The 20,433-nt window shown below is 37.1% G+C and overlaps 1 protein-coding gene across 31 annotated transcripts in view; it reads right to left on the bottom strand.

Annotated features, from left to right (window-relative positions):
- Nucleotides 1-70: 70 nt before the first annotated feature.
- The window catches only part of gish (casein kinase I gish), a 73,047-nt gene continuing 52,684 nt past the window's right edge, over nucleotides 71-20,433 (bottom strand). For 18 of the 31 annotated variants that reach the window (XM_034977377.2, XM_034977384.2, XM_034977385.2 and 15 more), the window contains 2 exons: nucleotides 17,724-17,845; nucleotides 71-11,922 (listed from right to left, as the gene is read on the bottom strand). In XM_034977377.2, coding sequence (XP_034833268.1) covers nucleotides 11,847-11,922; nucleotides 17,724-17,845 — 198 coding nt within the window. In that variant the 3' untranslated portion in view covers nucleotides 71-11,846. The remainder of the gene's footprint in view (nucleotides 11,923-17,723; nucleotides 17,846-20,433) is intronic. The other 13 variants (XM_034977392.2, XM_034977383.2, XM_034977388.2 and 10 more) reach the window with 3 other exon arrangements.

The following is a 20,433-nucleotide window of genomic DNA, read 5'->3' as shown; positions in this document are numbered from 1 at the left end:
TTATTTCTGTGTATTGTAATATATTATATTATGAGTTGAGAGTGCATTAAAACAATGAATAAAACGAATATCTTATAATAAGCTTTATTTAATTATGAGTTAACAAATATTTTCGTATTTTTGAAAATAGGTTGTGACCTTAACTGAACATAAGTCAAATTGCGTATGTAAATTTACATGTTACAGAGAAAAATAAAATAAACACAGTACTGTTTTCTATGATAATGAATATTTATTTATAATAATATATACTTAACAATAAGAATTCAATTCAGTTTCAAAAGCATCATGTATACATAAAGTTAATAAGTATATAACTAGCACAAAAACTCCCTCGTGCGTCCTTAAGCCGGCGACTGACTGACTTACTTAGTAAGCGAAATTTTAAAAATTATAAATTAAATTAACTACACAGTACATACTGTCTGCGACACTTCGCCTATACGGCACTTTCAAAGTACTTATCATAGTTACTTCAAGTCACCGCCAAAGTTTTCTTTACTTCGAGTAAGAAACAACAAAAAGGTGCTTTTTTAATTATGTCGATTGTGATAATGAAGCTAGTTCGAAACGCGATTGCCGGGTACCCATCCGTGTTAAGATCGCAGCATACGTGAAGCAATTTTTTCAAATCATCGCGACATCAAATTATATAAATACACGGAGCGAAGGAGAATATAAAAAAATCTAATCTCTTGTTATAACTTAAAATATATATTTTACAATTTATTAAAAATTAAGTAATTAATAAATTAAACATTTAGCGGAAAATTCTTTAAAACAATTCAATCATAATATGATGACCAATTTTCTTTCATTAGGAATGAATGAAAGAAAATTGATTATAGTAAAATATTTTTCTTGTTTATTATTTTAAAACTTTAATTTCCATTTCTTCCGATTCTTGGAAGTGGTCAATTATATCTACAGACATAAGCATTCCAGACAGTGCCGTGTCATTCTTCAACACAGTGTCTGAACGTATATAGGTATAAGTGACACGGCACGCGTCTGTTTACTCTCAATGTCGCAGATATTAACGGAACTTTATACGACACACCCCGATGTCGCGATGTACGCTCACGTCACGTATGCTACGTCCTCAAGTGACAGTTCGGTAGTCGTTTGAACGTCCCACAGATAGCTCGCGACACATTTTACACTCAGTACACACACTGTCACCCCTCCTTACACACGTAGAATTAATCATTTGCCGTTAGAGATCACACAATTTGACTTTGAATTTCAATATCCACACTAATTTGATTATTCTATCTAGCAAATAGAAAGTAACAATTAGGTACTACTATGAATTACTTTTAAGACTTAAATTTATTACATTTTGGGTTAAACTGCAATGTGTACAGTAAGTTTTACGATCTATTCAACGAGGGGGATAATTTTGTTTACATTATTATAATATAATACATAAAAAACTCATTATGATCTTCGCAATGGTTTATTTTATACATCGCTCGATATCACCGTAATATAACTTTCTCTAGAAATATTTAAACGACACAACAAGATGGCTTTTGAAAAAAACCACTTCAACGTCACTTAGACCGAAAGTAATAAGACTATTTTATTTAAGGGGGATACAATTTTGTGATGACTACTTACATATCTGTGACTATTTAATAATACACATACAAAAACTCCGACGCGTCCAGCAATACTTAGTTTGTCACATAAACTGATGACGCACGGACGTACCGTATCACATAGGCCGAATCGCGATATTAGACTATATTCTGTGACTAGATAGAAAGAAAAACGGTCAGAAATAGTCGCTATAGCCGCCTTAGTGCGAGCGAGGGGGGCGATATATTGATTAGTAAGCGTGCGAGAAAAAAAATTAGTGGCCATTTTTCTCTCTATTTTATTTACAGATCATAGTATCGGCGTTACTCTGTCAAAAATCACATCCGCATATCTTATTCTACACAATTCATCATTCGAATCTTTGCCATTTATGTATCCAAGCAAAAATATACAAACGTGTTTTCTTTGTCTAAGCTGTACAATTTATACACTATTACACTTAGCGACCGCTAAACGAGCGGCCATGAGAATGCAGAACTTAGTGAACTTTGTAATTTTATTTACAAATGCATAATAGCCGAAAACACTAACAGGTTTTGTCAAGAAATGTTGTACCTAACTTCTTTTATGAGAAAATTTTGTGAGATTTTCGTATTTAACATTTACAAAATCAGTGGAAATTTACGTAAAAATTACACGCAATTCATCTTTGATAAAGGTAAGAACCATTCTCATGGCCATACTCAAGCGGGGCGAGGCTCGACCGATGATATTGTTTACTCAGTCTATACACATTCGGTACTATATAGCATAGCATTTAAAATATTTTGGTTCTTCGCATAATAAAAACTTCTTATAAGACACTTCTTACAAGTCTATAGAAAAAGCTAATTAGATATGCTCGTGCATATGTGAATGATTATAAAATATAATGTACGTTAGGTAGACGAGTTATCTTGTATAAGAAGTTCGTATATAAGGAATTTAGCTGCGGCTAAATTGATTTAAAAAAATCTCTACAGAAAACTTTTGGAATTATTGAAATGTCTTCTTCACAAACCGGCCGCAGGCGCTTTACATTGAGAAACCGCGTCGACTACAGATTTTTGATCGACCGACAATATGGCTATGTGAGATCCAATCATTACACGAACATTTTATATGAAGCAGTTTATGCTTCACCGTGTGGCATCCGTGTTGATGAGACACGGACTCCACACGACGTTTGCATAAATCATCCCTAACCTAATACAATAATTTGGAGGACAGAATGATTTCATTTATTAGCCAGTGGATTTTGTTAGTAGGCGTTAGTCCCGGTTTTAGTCTAAAATTGTGGTTAAATTGGGGCCGATTCTCTTGTACACAATCTCTAAACTAAACTAAATTAACAGATCTAAGTCTAGTACTATCCTTTTCCGCGAGCAACATTATGAAAGGGATAGCAATAGATTTAGACGTGCCATTTTAGTTCAGTTTAGAGATTGTGTACAACGGAATTAGCCACATTGACAGGTCTAAATCTCTTTCCGCAGAGAGATTATGAAAGGGATAGCAATTTATTCAAACTGCCATTTAAGTGGCATTTTAAATAAATAAATAAGTTAAAAGCATAAACTGCTTCATATAAAATGTTCGTGATCATTTGAATCCGTGCCTCGTACGTGGCACGACTCTCGCCCGCCACGTGTTAACATAAATCAACCCTAAGTCGATTATAAATCGTTGCATCTCCATAGTCGTCAAAACTAATAAGCAAGCGACTGTACTGTCGACCGATCAAAAGTTTGCACTTTGCATGGCCTTTGAATGACGTAGGGCGCGCTAAACAAGTAGTTCAATCTGAACGTGAGGCGTATGACTGCGCATTGTACAAGAACAGATTTCAGCCATGAATGTGTAATAAACGTGGATCAGGTGCGTTCCTAATACCTAACTGAAGTAAATACAGTCGATTAACAAATTAGAGCGAGAGGTCGGACTCCAGTGGTGTCCGACCTCTCGCTCTCGCTCGGTACTCGAAATGGGATAGCAGGTGTTTGCTTCATGGAAATATTGTTTCGTAGGAAACCTTCAACGGAAAATAAATGTCAAATGAGTTCGGTGGCTATCATTCAGTGTTAGACACCGAGTTAGCGAATCAGTAGGCAGAGCGTATAGCTAGCAGAAATAACATTCCCATACGACTTACTTGTAAACGGGATACAATAGAAATTGACATGGGCCGAGCACACGAGATAATGTTTCAATCAGTCTTTTAGGGTTACGTAGCCTGCACTGGACTCCGATTGAAACAAACTAATTTTTTTTAAACTATTGTAATGAATTTAAATACATAGAAATAAAATTATTGCACGTTATATATAACTTTTCACGTCAATCGGGTATGATTCATTGATTATGTTACATTTTAAGACTTAAACCCCTTTTTAAAATTTAAGTGAACCTCGATTTTTTTACATTTTTCTATACAGCAAACGTCAAGAGTAGAGTTGTCTTCACAATTAATTGAAGTCCTCAAACTATGTCATAATATAATAATGAAGTGCAGTTTTTATATTCCTTTCGTAATACATTATGTTTATGAGTAAAAATAAATGTTTATTAATAATACGACAAGTCAAAAGTTGTAACGTAATTAATGAATGCATCCTTAACGAATCATATATCATCCTTAGACCACCATTTTCTTTCACATAATCATAGTATCGGAATTAGCATCGTCTCAGTTATTGCAAGTATATAATAAATCACCCACTAAAACTATATTTTTATAGGCGTTATAAATACAAATAAACATAGAAAAATATTGTGGCTTCACTATAGGAACGGAGCCGATTAAATAATAATCATAATTAATTGTTTTTCTCGCACAAATCGAACTTAGTTTATACAATGACTAAATAAAATTATACCTAGAATATGCAAAATACGGCTGGAGTGTTGAACTTTGCCTTTCGTAAATTGAAACCAGTCATATCCCTACACTACCAGGTAAAATACTGAAATCTTTATTCAGCTGACAAATTATTATTTTTTAAAATTCGACGCTTTATGTACCTCCAACGATCGGTGCAGGCGGGGTATTGTAATACGTTGGAGAGTTGCAGCGAATGTTTTGCGCTCTGTCCCACTCACCGGACTTATGGGACGAAGTATAGTGTGTTTCGTGATACATTGCCACTATCGAATTATATCAAGCAAGAGACTTTGCAAAAGCAACAAAACACTGGGTATTTACATTAAAATATTAATAATTTAATTTACTTAACAATATTAAGATTTTGCTTTAACTTTCTGCCTTCCTTGCTAAATTTTATGCTACAGCACTAAACAAAAAAATCCACTAGGATTTAAATTTATGTTTAAAAAATTTGGGGAATAATTCTTATATTATATTAACTGAAGTCTCCGCCTATTACAAAGACGCATATGCCACCTCTGTTGCAATTTTTGGTTGTCTTTCAGCTGAATGTATTTTTTAACCGTCAATAAATAATTCACAACCTGTACAAAAACTTGTAATAAGCGACATAGTCCAACACTCAGCGCGCAACGAGTTTCAACAACACACAAACTTAGTATATTCGCGATATCTATGTTATGGTAATTCATTACTTATATAACAAAATCATATAATTACACTTGACAGCATTGTCCAGAGCTGGTGGAAAATTTTGAGAAGGTATTCGATAAAAGTTGAGCGATATCAAAGTTACTTTGATGCTACGTTCAGCAAGTGCCGGCCAATACTATTTGCGAATTGCGCAAATATTCTTGTATGAAAATGAGAAATGTATGTTTTATGAAACCCACAAAAGCCGGCCAGCGCTGGCCACAGTCCATACGAGGCAGTATTATGTACTAAACTCTTTATTTATGTATGGAAACCAAGACTGGTCAACTGGTCCGATGGAAGGCGAAAAGGCGATGCTAAATAGCTCGCGAACCCATCACGGCCCAGCTGACTGAATTATTATTTAAGAAATTTAATATTTTGAAATTTTGTTTTAGGTAGGTAGTACGTTACAAACTTTTCCTTTATCAAGCACCACCTTAAAATTTCCCATCTCCTGGACCAAACCTAATATAATGAACTCACAGTGTGTCCTAAACACACCTGTTTTCTAATAAAAATGGGAAGCGATACTACTACTGTTTATAACTACAGGTTTAATGAAATGATAATGTACTGTTGATTTGTTCGAGAATGATCTGTAGGACTTGTCAAATGCAAACACTGTAACATCTGGACCCTGAGAAAGTTAACAGGTTTAAAAAATGTGACACCTGAGTTACATTAACCTACCGTATGGAGATCAAATCCCCCTTTGCCCTTTTTCTAATTGACAGATTTACGCCAACGCTCATGTTACGTTAGCTTGAAAAATTAGAATAGGATTGAAATCTATGAAATCATGTTCATGATTTTTCCTTCTCTATCATAGATAGCCCAACGTTTTGATAGTACGCTGGACTTACGTGCGATTACGCAAATTAATCAGTGCTACATTAATTCATAATTTTTTTGGTGTAAGTATAATGTATATGAACCCTTTTCTTGACTATTTCTAAATAATTGTTGTATATGTTAGTCTTCTTCGTTTATAATTTAGTTTAATGTTGCTACTGATTCAAGTCAACTTTTACACTTTGCTAAATCGTCACTAAGGAACCGAACGGATTTAAAATTTGTCAAGCTATCACCGATGAAAACGTGGGTTGAGCAGTTTCTTATTACGAAACTCAATGCACTGGTACCAAGGGATTTGAGTTAAAGCTGATAGTATGGGTCTAACATGGTCATAAATAGTCACATAACGTTTGCACATTGACAAGGCCTACTGGAATGGATCCTTGATGAGGGTATGTGGTAAAGAGAATCTCGCGTCTCGGATGAGACAAAATAAATAGAATTGGTGCATGAAATGAAGACGTAAAATAAAACACTACGGACGGGAACACAAACATTAACGCCAACCGCACCGCGTCCACGACTATGTACAATATTGGAGCATTTGGGGAATTATATTGGTACTTGACCCCTTACTTTGTCTACTTTTATGGAAAGTTCCAGAACTACGAGTATATCGGTACTTGACAAAGCCTTGAGTATGATTTGGCTTACTTGAACTAATTCAGAACTATACGCGTAGGATTGATATGCTCTGTTACCGAAACGATACCGCGCTGCATCTATTTACGCGCATATGGGTATATTTTCTTTACATCACTGTGACGGAGCATGCCGAAGCGATCACATCCCAACGCAAACCACGCCAATCAGTAGGCATTTTACTAAAGTATAGGCATTCGGTATGCTTTCGGTAAATCGAAGACTAAGCTGCGGCACGGAATATGTAATTGCGTGTCGCAGGCCGACAAATCAGAATACACTCAAAAACTCAAGCACATATATATTGCATTTTGTACTGAGCCATTAGCAATTTTTTTATTTTATTGTTTTAATCTCTATAATAAAATTATAACGGTTGATTCGACCCTCGATTAGTACTGTTACATTTTATAATAGACTATTAGATGTCAGTTTTTAATAAATAAAAATGTAAAAGGACTAAAGTGTTAAAAATATAAATAAATTACTTCATTTTTTACATAATACGTTACGCATGTGTTAGAAAGTAGTTATAAATAGAGGAAATAAAATTCTTGAGAATAATAAAACAGATTGACTGACTTTTTTCTTAGTGAAATGAAGATAATGTAGGTAGGTACTTTTGGCCCATCTTAAAAAGTTTTGTATTTTTTCAAATCATAGGTGGTAGATCAGCTGTTAGACATATTTATTAACAAACAGTACAACGCTTCTATTTTTTCCTGCGTCTAGTGAAGCTAACTAATTGTTTGAATTTAAATATTTGAAAATAAAATAAAAAATGGAGTCTCTAAGCATTTGATAAATTAATGATTAGCTAATTCATCTATTTATTCCTCCAAGTCTAAACTATGAATATAAATATAGTCAAACAAAATGACTCCTCGCGCGCCATTTCATCTCTATGGGTCAACTGGCATGTCAAAAGTACGATTCATCTTTAGAGCGATTACGCACTACACTTCCGTCATCCAAGTTCTATCCGTCATCCGTGAGAATACCAGCGATTATCTACGACATAAGTCATAAGCTCCCATACAAAACAAAAAAGAACGTATTTTCTCGGTCTCGGATCGGGTGTAGTGCGTAACCGCTCTTAAAATAAACTTTTGACATGAAATTTGACATAAAAAGTTAAAATCGCGCGTGATGAGTTAAATTTTACGCGTTATAAATTCTTTATGGAGAAACAATACTTCTATGCATTGTAGCGCACTGTTAAAAGTATGATAAAATGGGAATTGTTATTATTACCTTTCTGTTTAATACAAAATTGTATTAATTATGCATTTTTTATGTTTTTGTTTTTGGTTATTGTACATTCTTGTTTGGACGTCATATGGTTTATATTCAATTTTGATCATTGACGGTCTTTTTAATAAAATATTTAATAATATTGTCTTATCAAGTTTTTTTGCCAAATCTGCCAAATGCATTTTCAGACGTCTAAACTGTATTGTCTTTTTCTACCTATACTAACGCCCATACGTTTGTCAAACGCATAAAGTACGCAACCACCTGTTAATTTCAAAGGAGTCACTGAGTATTTTTGGCAGTGTCTGACAAATCTCCAAACTAAGAACGATATTATGTGGCTTTTTATTAATAAGGCCTTCAAAGCTACTTATAATAAGTATAATATAATGGTAGCTGCCTAACAGAATTGAATTTCAAAGAAATAGTATTTAAAAATAGTTTGTATTTTTACAATTTTTAGTTTATTTGTTTTAATTTCAAAATGTAGCAAACGAGATTGTTGTATTAATCAATTGAATCTATTTCACTCGGCATCTGCAAAATATTTAACTTTCTCAAAGAATAAGTCTGGCTAAGATGTTATCCTATTGTAATTATTGAAACTATCATGTTAGAAGTGATTGTATTTTGGGTTATCATCACTCAATTCGTATGAAAAGACATAGGTAACATTGCATTTTGTAAACGCAAACATTGTCAGCAAGAATTGGACCTCATACAATGTCTATTGTTCTTACATGTATCACTTATGGTGGAGTTTCGAGTCGAGCGGCAGATTAATGTACTATGAAAATGTCGGAAACGTCATTCAAACATAACATCCACGGAGAGAAGATAATATAAGGCTCTCTCTGTTACGTGACCCCATACAAAATGACAAAGACAAAAAGATAGTGGTCGTTAACCGTTTTTAGTGACCAACCAATCACAAACGAACCCATTTTTTCCGTAATAACTTGCTTTCGTGGACAGAGAAGTACGGAAAACATCTCAGGCTCGTTTGTGATTGGTTGGTCACTCAAAATGGCGCTCAATACTTTTTGTCTTAGTCATTTTGTATGGGATTACGTAACAGAGAGCGCTATACTAACTTCTTTCCGTGGATAGGGTATAGACGCCGCGTCAGTGTCGCTGCGCTCGAATGACATTTGCATATTACATTAATCTGTCGTGGCGTCACTGACGCCACAGACGTTCAATTCGAAAATCCACCCCTAACCTTATCGGAATATAACATTTTGTAAATAAAATTACATATTTTTGAAATAAAAATAAATATTAATTTGTTTGGTAATCCTAGGCTGTTTTACAATATAGTATACATATTTGTAAAATGAATTGTGGATTATTATTTATGACAGAATAAGGTTTTATTTTATTATAAGCGTGTTTGAAGACATAGACAAATTGATATATTTGCTAAGAAAATTGAAATGTCATATTCTAATTATATTAAAGCTACATTCATGTGGACGCAAATGGATAGGTCCTTTTTAAAATAGCATATAACAGCGAAGTATAACGTCTTCCACAAAATCCCATTTCGTTTATTTTTAGACTTTTAATTTAGTTCAGGATTTGGTACCATTGAATATTAACTTTAATACCGGGTGTAACCAGAACGCTAGCAAAAACTTAGCGTTATTGTAATACTACCTAAACACAATCCAAACCAACCATTTGCCTCGTTTTGTACTTTTATTAGTGATTGAAAGAATTTTTCAAACCAGCAATGTATAGTGTGCAAAACTCGGGTTATTGCCCTGCCTCCGACGCGGCATTGACTCCGAATGACCTACTTTCCCAACGTTCGTTGACCTCTAGCGTCAGTCAGATGTTTTATTTGCAATATATCGTGAACTTTTACAAAATTATAGGATTTGAATAGTTTTTTCGCGTTTTTTTGTGGTATCATATCAGTAATCATCAGTACTATCACCTATCTTCGTTTTTGCCAGCGTTCTGATTATATCCTGTATATTAAAGATTCCTTCATTTCTTAATTCGATTAACTAGGTGCATCTCAATAGGTAAAAATATAATTTAAAAAAAAACGACAAAGCATTCATCAAGGTTGTGACTCGCTCGAATGCTTACACTTAGTTTTACCTTAGCAAAGATCTCAACTTTTACATGTCCTCAACACTGTTGCGTTCATACGCTTAACGGCCGAAATTACGTATCAATCTATCTCTAATCTGTCGATAAAGATAGTACTTAGCAACGTTATTATTTGTAAAAAAGAATATAACATAAGAAAAAAACAATGTTGCTAAGTAACTTATCGAGAGATTAGAGATAGGATTCATTATTAATTGTGGCCGTTAGTTATGTAGCTTAGCATTTTCTCCATCTAATAACAAAAATGCGCGATAGAGAGAAAGGGGTCGAATACACATTGAAATTATACTAAGGGTTGCCAACTTTAAAGAACAATATGTAAAATACATTTTTAAATTTCACTACTTTCTGTTTTACTAGAAACAAAAAATATATCCCTTACCGTACTATATGCGTCAGATGAGAACAACCTTTTTTGTATTAAGTTCATCTAAAAAATTAATGTTTATCTGTCTGCCTGTTCGTTACCAATGTGTTTCTTACTTCCGATTGAGTTGAAACTTTGTAGTTGTTATTGATGGAAGTATCATGTGGTAAAATTGAATGAACATGTGAAGGCATCATCCCAATTATAGATGTACCGTACCGCTCGACTGAGACGACTCGTGTGGTAGATCAGGGTTGGCATGTTTCAAATTAAAAAAAAACAGAAGATATTCGAATTCTGTTTTGAACAAAAAAAACCTTTTTTTAAACTGTTTGATCCTCACGAGCCGTCTCAGTGAAACGGCATACCTAGATACATTTTTCTTTCATAATATGAAAGTACTTCGCGGGGAAAATAGTACGGCAGGTTATAATTTACTATCCTTTACAAAACATTCGTCACATATTCACAATTTAAATATACGAGACGTTATAAAAGTAACTTTCAAACGATATTATTGACAATTATCATTTAAATAGTTATAAATGATAATTAACAACAATAGTTTTATCAAAATAACTGTCATTCAATTTTAACACTCAAGTTTACCTCCATTTGCTAGTAGTTAAACTTTAAAAAGATACCTATTTACTTTAAAAACATTATTTAATTACAATGAATAAATTTTATTGAATACTAACAAGTAACAACATACAAGTGATTCAAAAAATTTATTAACAGTAAATCACAAGATTTCGTACGAGTTAAGATATAATCAAGATTTCGGAAAACAAGAAAATTGCAAGTTTAACATAATTTTAAATTTTAACATGACCACCCTAATAAAATTATCATTAACAATTATCATGATAATTAACAATAATGTTTATCACGACATATTTGTTAATTATGGTGTTACCATTGAATGATAAACTAATGAATTCTGGATTATGAACTTGTAAATGTATTTGATGTTCTGCAATGGTGTATAGCACTTTTCACAAATGAATTCCCTTTTGCCATTTCAAATATTAAGTAAGCTGTAGTTTTTTTATTAAATCCAAATTCGATTTTTTTTTTAAATAAATTCGACAATTCGAATATTTGATAAAAGATTGAATGTTACATCTGTATTATGGATTAACAAATTAAGAGATAGGTTTTCAGAATATTCGATTTGATGAAGCATCGATAATAATCGATATCATTTATATTAATCGGATAGAATAGTTAGTCGATTTTTGTATGGATTCATTTGCGTGAAGCGCCAAATGAAACAACATGAAAACAATTGTATCAAAAGGGATCTCGTAAGTGAAAATCACTATAGTGTGTTGGCAACCCCTAGCGCGCGGTCCGGCGAGTGTAGGGGGTCTGCGAGGGGTCGAGCGGCGTGCGGGGCGGGGGTCGCGGCGGGTGCGGGTGTCACGCGCACACGCGTCACTTGTACGCGCGCGTCGCACACTTCTTCTTTTTGCGCTTGAAGAAACAACAGCATCTGGAATAGACGGATTGTCTTCATGACGATTTACATAGTCTGTCTGGTAAGAGCTTATTGCAAACCTCAAGGTTTTCATTCATGTCATAATATTGAAAACTCAAAGCATGTATTCTATCAAACAATAAATTTAAAAAGGAATTAAGAAACTATCATCGTAAAACAAAAAAAAAGTAGCTAACATCTAAATATGCATGCAATCATACACTCCCATTTACACACACACACACATGCACACACGCTCACACATACTCATAAGCACACACTCACATACGCATACACACACACATACAATCATACACACACTGTTGTAATTTTATTTTATTATTGTATATACCTACATTTATTCTAACTCTATTCTGTTAAAATAGTTTAATTATAATTTTAAGTAATCTCTTTTGGCCTTCTGTTATACCTAGATTTAAATTTAAATAATAATTATGTATTTACGCTGTTGATTACTTTCAAATAAACAAAAATAAAAAAAATAAAAAAAAATAAAATGGGTACTACTGTACACTTTGATTTTCAATAGTTGAATTTGTATAATGTTTTAAAAATAAAAAATAAATTAGCCATGTTAAATGACTAATATTCCCTTTTCCTCTTCAACTAAGCGCAAGGCTTGTGCTAGGAGTAGGTACGACAATAGTGCAACGGGCGGGGTTTGAACCGTCGACCTTTCGGTTTTCAGTCCACTCCTTTACCGGTTGAGCTATATTGAGGCTCTAACACTACAGCAGTTCATTGTGTCGGTCTGTATGTTACCTTTAAACGTCTCAACCGCTAAACCAATCTTGTTAAATTTGGCAGAAAGATAGTTTGCAACTCGGAATACTTTTTTTTCGAAAAAACAATGGTTCCTCCATGTTTGTTAACAAAGCTTAAATATACGCGGAAGAGATCGCGAGCGATTAGTAGTAAACATATCTTGAAATGAAACGAGATAAATGTATAAATAAAATATACAAGATAATGTAGAATATATACAACACTAAATTCATTTTTAATATTCAAATACAAATATAGACAAATACACATTTACGATACAACAATACATCCAACATAACAACATTAAAAAAATTATAGCACATCGATAAATTGTATGGTAAATAGCGACAGGAAAAATAAACTGTTAAAAAATCTAAAATAATTGATAAGAAATTCCATTTTGTTGTGTCATTTCTTCCACCGCTCTTGTCCATTAAATAAAGTATTTTCCTCATCCATGTGTTGTTTGTTGATTTTCTTGTTCCCCGGTAAACCCGAGGTAAAATTGCGGGTAAGGTAAGGTTGTTGGTGGTATTCGACGGCAGCGGGATATTGCAGGACCGGCGAACGTAGGTATTCCGTAAGTATGTAATATAATATGGTAGGTACTCCCATAGTACCCCCTTTCAAGCGAAGCGTACTGCTCGTTTCACGACTCGACCGCTTCGTGTGACGTAGGGGCTAGGTGCAGGCGCTGGCGCTGGTACCGGCGAGCTTGTTTCCATTGCAGACTCAGGTTGCAAACTCGTCGATACTGATGTTTTCTTTTCCGCACTTGCAGTGCTTGCGCCTGTGTCTTCCTCGTTGAGCATGTAAGCGGGCTTGAGTCTGTCCAATGATACCACGGTTGTTCGAAGTGGTAGCTGGATCTGGTAGTACTTGTTGTGGCGCTTCAAAACTTGATAGGGTCCGTCGTATGGCGGTGTTAATGGCGGTCGTACGGTGTCGTTTCGTACGAAAACGTGCGTGCACGTAGCTAGGTCTTTGTAGATGAATGTTGATCGGGTCGCTGGCGAGCGTTCTGTCGGAGTTAGCGATGCCATTGTTTCTGTGAGACGTCGCACGTAGTCTGCGTCTTCGATTTTCGACTGTGTAGGTACGAGGAAATCGGATGGTACTCGTAGCGTTGCACCGTACGTCATCAGAGCCGGACTGAGATTGTTGTCCTCTCGTAATGCCGTACGTAGGCCAAGTAGTACTGTCGGCAGTTCTTCCGTCCAAGTTGCACTGGCACCGCGCGCCATGAGAGCCGCCTTCATTGTGCGATGCCATCGCTCGATCCGTCCATTGGCCTGTGGGTGGTAGGCCGTAGTCCGGATCTTTGTGACTCCCAATCTCTTCATCAGTGCGGTGAACAGTGCAGATTCGAAATTTTTTGCCTGGTCTGTGGTAATCCTTAACGGTACGCCGTGTCTTGCGATCCAATTGTCGTAGAGGGCTTTTGCGACGGTTTCGGCAGTGATCTCTTGCACTGGTACTGCTTCTGGCCACTTGGTGCATCGGTCGATGATCGTCACACAGTATCTGCAGTCGTTTGATAGTCGAAGTGGACCGACGATGTCGATGTGGATGTGCTCGAAACGCTGAGAAGGTGGGAACGCTGCCAAAGGAGTGACTACATGTCGATGGATCTTGCTGCGCTGACAGTCGATGCATGCTTTGGCCCATGTTGCTACTTCTTGGTTCATTGTTGGCCAGAAGAACTTCGATGCCATCTGCTTCCGTGTTGTTCGGACCCCAGGGTGACATAGACCGTGTTGCGCTTTGAATGCGGCGTAACGGTATGTCTTAGGCAGGTACGGACGAGGAGATGCAGTTGAGAGCTCGCACGTGATTGGTCGATCGAGCCCTGGCAGTGTTACTTCACCGAACTTCAGATGGGGTTGTTTTCTCAGGTCTGCCAGTTCTTCGTCGCTTGCTTGATCTGCCGCCAACTGCCCGTAGTCCAAGACGTTTGGACACTGGATGTCTTCGATACGAGATAAGGCGTCGGCGACTGGGTTCTCTTCGCCCTTGATGTATTTAATGTGCGTGCAGAATTGGCTTATGAAGTGAAGTTGCCGTTCTCGCCGAGGTGTGTCGCTGCTGCTCGGTGATCGACTGAGTGCGAAAGAGAGAGGCTTATGGTCGGTGAATAAGGTAACTTCGCAACCCTCTATCAACCGTCGGAAGTGCTTCACGGCTGCGTACATCGCTAGTAGCTCGCGATCATAAACGGAGTAGCGGCGCTGCGTAGGGCTCATTGTCTTCGAAAAGAATGCCATCGGTTTCCAGACATTTTTAACCTTCTGTTGCAGCACTGCGCCTACGCTGTGGTCTGATGCGTCCGTCATGATAGCGAGTTCGCAGCCGGGAACTGGGTAGCTTAGTGTTGTCGCTTCTGTTATGCTTTGGCGGCATTTCACAAAAGCTTCATCAGCCACCGGTGTCCAGTCTATTGGTGTTTTGTCGTTCCTCTTCTTGTTGTGAAGGTACTTATTGAGTTCGTGTTGTTGCTCCGCCTGATGGGGCAGGCAGTCGCGATAAAAGTTGAGCATGCCCAGGAACCGACGTAGCTCGACGATGGTCTTCGGTTTTGGATAAGTCGATATAGCTTCCGTGCGTTCCTTTGTAGGTTTGATGCCACCAGCGGAGACTTCGTAGCCCAAGAAGTTGATTGTTTCGACTCCAAACTGGCATTTCTCGACGTTAAGTGTTACGCCATATTTGTCAAGGCGTTCTAATACTTGATGAAGTAGCTTTTGATGCTGATCTTCATCTTCGGAGTATAGGAGAATGTCGTCGACGAAACAGAAGCAGTTTTCTATGCCACGGAGGACTTGATGCATGAACCGTTGGAATGTTTGACTTGCGTTGCGTAGGCCGAACGTCATGCAGGTGAACTCGTACAGGCCAAAAGGAGTGATGATAGCCGTTTTCTGTGCGTCTTCTTGACTAGCCATTGGTATCCAGTAGTATGCCATTTTGAGGGCGAGTTTTGAAAATATCCTCTTCTCATGCAGTGAGTACGTGAAGTCTTGAATGCGTGGGATTGGGTAACGATCTGGCTGAGTTACTGCATTCAAGCGTCTGTAGTCGCCGCACACGCGTAGTCCGCCGTCTTTCTTCTTGACTACGTGCAAAGGACTCGCCCATGGGCTCTTCGAAGGTCTGCATATGCCCAACTCCACCATGCGTTCAAATTCAGCTTTTGCAGCGTTGTATTTGTCGGGCGGCAGAGGGCGGGCGCGAGCGAAAAGTGGAGGCCCCGTCGTCTCAATGTGGTGAACTACGTCGTGCTTGGCTGGCTGCTTCAGTGACATTGGGCGTAGGACGTCTGGATATTGCTTCAAGATCTCGTGGTAGTCTTGGTCTGTGCTCACGATGCGGATGGATTCGGTGGATGTTGAAACTTCGATTGCGTCGACAGCGAGCTTCGTTACGTCATCGATCAACTTTTTCTTATGCAGGTCCACGAGAAGTTTGAAATGTCGAAGAAAGTCTGCGCCCAGGATGGATGTCTTCACGTCAGCGATGATAAATGTCCACGTGAAGGTTCGTCGTAATCCCAGGTTGAGCGTGATGGTCTTTTCGCCGTAGGTACATATCGGTGTATTATTTGCAGCGTAAAGCTTGTATGTACTTGTTGTATTTCTCTTCATCTTTGGTGTAGCAGCCCACACCGATATGTCTGCGCCAGTGTCCACGAGGAAACGTTCATTTAAGTCGCGATCGTGAACGCAGAGGCGATTGCTTGAGCTGGGGACACCGACGTCTGCCACCGTCGGTGTCGAAGGCTTGGTTCTCCGCGAGCAGGGTGGTTGGCAGGATCTTGCGTGGTCTCCAAATGTGAGGTGATACCAGCATTCTGTAGTTGCATCGCCAGGCTTCTTTTGATGTTGTCGTGATGATGCTGACCGTGATCGAGAGTGGTGGCGTGCGTGACGGAAACGTTGATAACTTTGCTCGTCTTTTCGTAATTCTGCCACTTCCAGCGAGAGTTTCTCAATTATTGCCAGGATTTTTGAGTTTTCTGACTCGTAGCTACAGGTTGCCGCTACGGTGCCGGTGGAAGTGCTCCCAACGTATTCCATTTTCAGATTTTCCAGCGTCGGGGTAACCAAAATGTTGTGTCATTTCTTCCACCGCTCTTGTCCATTAAATAAAGTATTTTCCTCATCCATGTGTTGTTTGTTGATTTTCTTGTTCCCCGGTAAACCCGAGGTAAAATTGCGGGTAAGGTAAGGTTGTTGGTGGTATTCGACGGCAGCGGGATATTGCAGGACCGGCGAACGTAGGTATTCCGTAAGTATGTAATATAATATGGTAGGTACTCCCATAATTTTGATAAAATCTATAAGGCCTACGAAGAAATCGATCTAACAGATCGGGTGCGATCCAAATTATTTTTAGGTTGGATAACATTTAGAGTAAAAGCTAATTATTTAAAAAAACAAGGAAAGGTTGTGTACACATTGGTATAATTTTTTTAATCTAGCAATACGTGATAATATAAAATATTAATAATAATAAATTAAAAAAAAAAAACAATGTGTACAATATACCTTACCTTATTGTTGTTTTTATTGAAGTGTTGCTGTGTAATGTATCAGTACTTATTTTTCCTTTTATGATTTTGTTGTACCTTTTTCCTTATATTTCCTTAATAATTCAGAGAATTTCAAAATTTTACTAGCTGGTATGTGTGAAATATAAAAAATAAGCTAGTTCGATACTTTTAACTGATTAATATAAAATGAAATTCATTTTTTAGAGAAGTAAAATCTTGAAAGGAATATTGTGTGTGCATGTGTACAAAATATATTAGTGTGTACAGTTTGCGCTAGTGTTTGGCTCCGTTCATAAATAATTGATACGCGTATGTGCGCATCGAGCATGTGAGTGCGTACATGTATTTAGGTGTGTGTATATAATGCAAATTATATTGTGTGCCTCAATAAACAATTACGCAAGATGAGCTGAAAATATCTTAGTGTTAAATGTGTGTGTGTGTATGTGTGTGTAAACTTAAAGCTAATAAAAAAGGAACTAAAAAAGGCAATGCATACAGTTGAAACACTGACTTGGTGTCGTCGACCACATCGACCTCGTGGTGCTGCGTGATGGGCGTGTTGCTGTGGCCCGCCGTAGGGTCGTCCGCGCCCAGCTCGCCGTTCGTCGAGCTCACCACCTGCCGGAACCCACCACCGACACATTGTACCACCTTCTTTGTTAACCTCTTTTCACTATTCTTATAATATAAAAGGCCGGAGAGCATTATAGCAGCGCTGCGCGGCACAAAGCGGCAAAATATTATTTCACTCCTATCGTATGGTGCATGTCACACTAGAGCGGCGCTGCACAGAGCGTTGCTGTGTGTCGCGGCATAAGAACATTACGAAGTCGTGCCGCGCAGCGCCGCTGTAATGCGTCCGGCCATAATAATAATGTCCTCCCGACCGAATTTCGGCCACGGCAGCCAATCTCCATATACATTAGCCAACTGCGCGTGAGATCATAGTGCGCTTGTGCGCAAACACAGATGCACTCTCTATACCCTCAATTTCATAGCCCGATGGGACGGAAATATGACACGACCGGAGAGAGAACTAAAGCAGGACCACCGGCTTTACGTGCTTGCCGAGGCACGGGGGTGAAACACCGACAACTTAACAGAAAAACCCAATACCTAACTAGTTTTGGCCCGACCCGGGAATCGAACCCAGACCTCGTCGTCCGCAGTCGAACATGATGATCTTGATGCTAACCCTCCCTAACACGAGACAGTCTTGTAATATACGAAACTATCGTCTCTCGCTCTACAAATATGTCACTTCATAACTGCAATATTTGATCAATTTGGTTTTTAAGAGCTACGTGGTTGCTTCAGTCGTGAGCGTGAGCGCATGCTGTTCCAATCAACATTTACAGTCGGGAGATACTCAAGAGTGAGATGGACGATGGACTACGCTTCTAAGGGCTGATTAATTATTAATCGCCAGATAAACTTTAACTGACGAATAGGTTTGTCGTGTCAATACGACTGAGTGACAAGATTACAAAAACTGTCAAAACCTCATAACTTATTCCACAGATAAAAGTTATTTGATGATTGAAAAATCAGCCTTAAGTCGATTATTTATTTTAGTTTAAAACATTTGCTTCACCAATTAATCCTAGAACTCTATTTTTGTGAATTTTGAGTTGATCAAAACAGTATTCATAACCGACATAATACAACCATAACAGTTACGAATATTTCATTTTTTTTTTAAATCCCTTGCAACATTCTCAAGTACAAAATTTGCTAAATTTGCAAAAACTCACAAGTATCGACTTTGTTTTCTAAACAAAAACAACACAAAACAAACGATTAAAGGGTTAATAAGCGATTGTGTGCAAAAACTTACTCTAAATACTGGCTTGCTTGAACTATATCCAAGCAACATTGATACCACTCCTAAACACATCCTAAACATTTATGACTATTCCTTAATAAGCAACAACAAAACTTTGCAAAGACTAGATGGTTGAGTTTGCCCATCACAGAACAACTTTCTCTATAAAGTTTATGGTCAAATCTTTTGACACAATATAAACAACCACCCGAGGTATTAATTTACTACTTTAATCATCATCATGCTCAACCCATCACCGGCGCACTACAGAGCACGTATCTCCTGTCTGAGTGAGAAGGGGTTTGGCCATAGTCTACCATGCTGGTCAAAGTGCAATCCGCACTTTTTTAGACATTTATTTATTTTATTACTTGATTTACTATTAATTTATTTATTTACTATTAATTTATTTACTGTAGCGGGATATCTCATCACTAGTCTTTATAGGGAAAGTAAGTAAAGGTAAATAGGAATATAAATGGGTTTCACTCTTATAATAATTATTTGAGCCTAAATAACACCCTGGGCCTGACTAATTCAATGGGGCTAATTCTGAGCGCAACCTAATTTTAGAGTATTCGCATGTTCTTCTTACTAATGTAATATGGAAAGGACAGACACAGTTTGACAGTTTTAAATTTAATTTTTAGATGGCACCTACTGGATGGAATCTACTGTTTAAATTTGTATTGTACACTAAAATTTAGAGTCTTTAAATGTGAAAGTCATGTTCCGTTCCTTTTTAAGCATTAGTAAAAAGAAAAGGATGCAGATACTCTAAATTTAGTTTACAGAGAGACAAGAGAATCGGGGCCATTGTTTATTACAGTTTTTGTATATTTCTAATTATACATTTTAAACATGTGATAAGTGAACCTAGCTTTCGAGTGCAATATAAAGCGTCCTTTACTCTATTTAAATTATTTTGTGAATGAATATTGGCACTGCCACGGCACGGCAAAAGCTATTGTTATTGTCATACAGCGAATCTACACTTAATTTTTGCAACAATGACTTAGACTTTAGACTTGAAATTATGTGCTGAAAAATAAATTACCCCAACTTTCGCTTTTGGGAATAGCTTTTATTTGATGAAAATTTACCGCCTCACAGAGATCTAACGACTGAAATTAATATTAATCAATCCTATCTATAATCTATCGATAAGTTATTTAACAACGTTGTCGAAAGTTGCATGACCTTTATGACAAATAACAATGTTGCTAAGTAACTTATCGGCAGATTATAGATAGATTAAGGGCCTGTTTCACACTCGCCGAATAAACTTTATCTCATGGATAAATTTGACATTTTGACAGATTCAAAAACAAAACTGTCATAACGTCAATTTATTTGTTAGATAAAGTTTATCTAGAGATTG

The sequence above is a fragment of the Maniola hyperantus genome, chromosome 17 (genome assembly GCF_902806685.2).
Source record: "Maniola hyperantus chromosome 17, iAphHyp1.2, whole genome shotgun sequence".
NCBI classification, from domain to species: Eukaryota; Metazoa; Arthropoda; class Insecta; order Lepidoptera; family Nymphalidae; genus Maniola; species Maniola hyperantus.
This window is presented reverse-complemented; position numbering and strand designations above follow the sequence as displayed.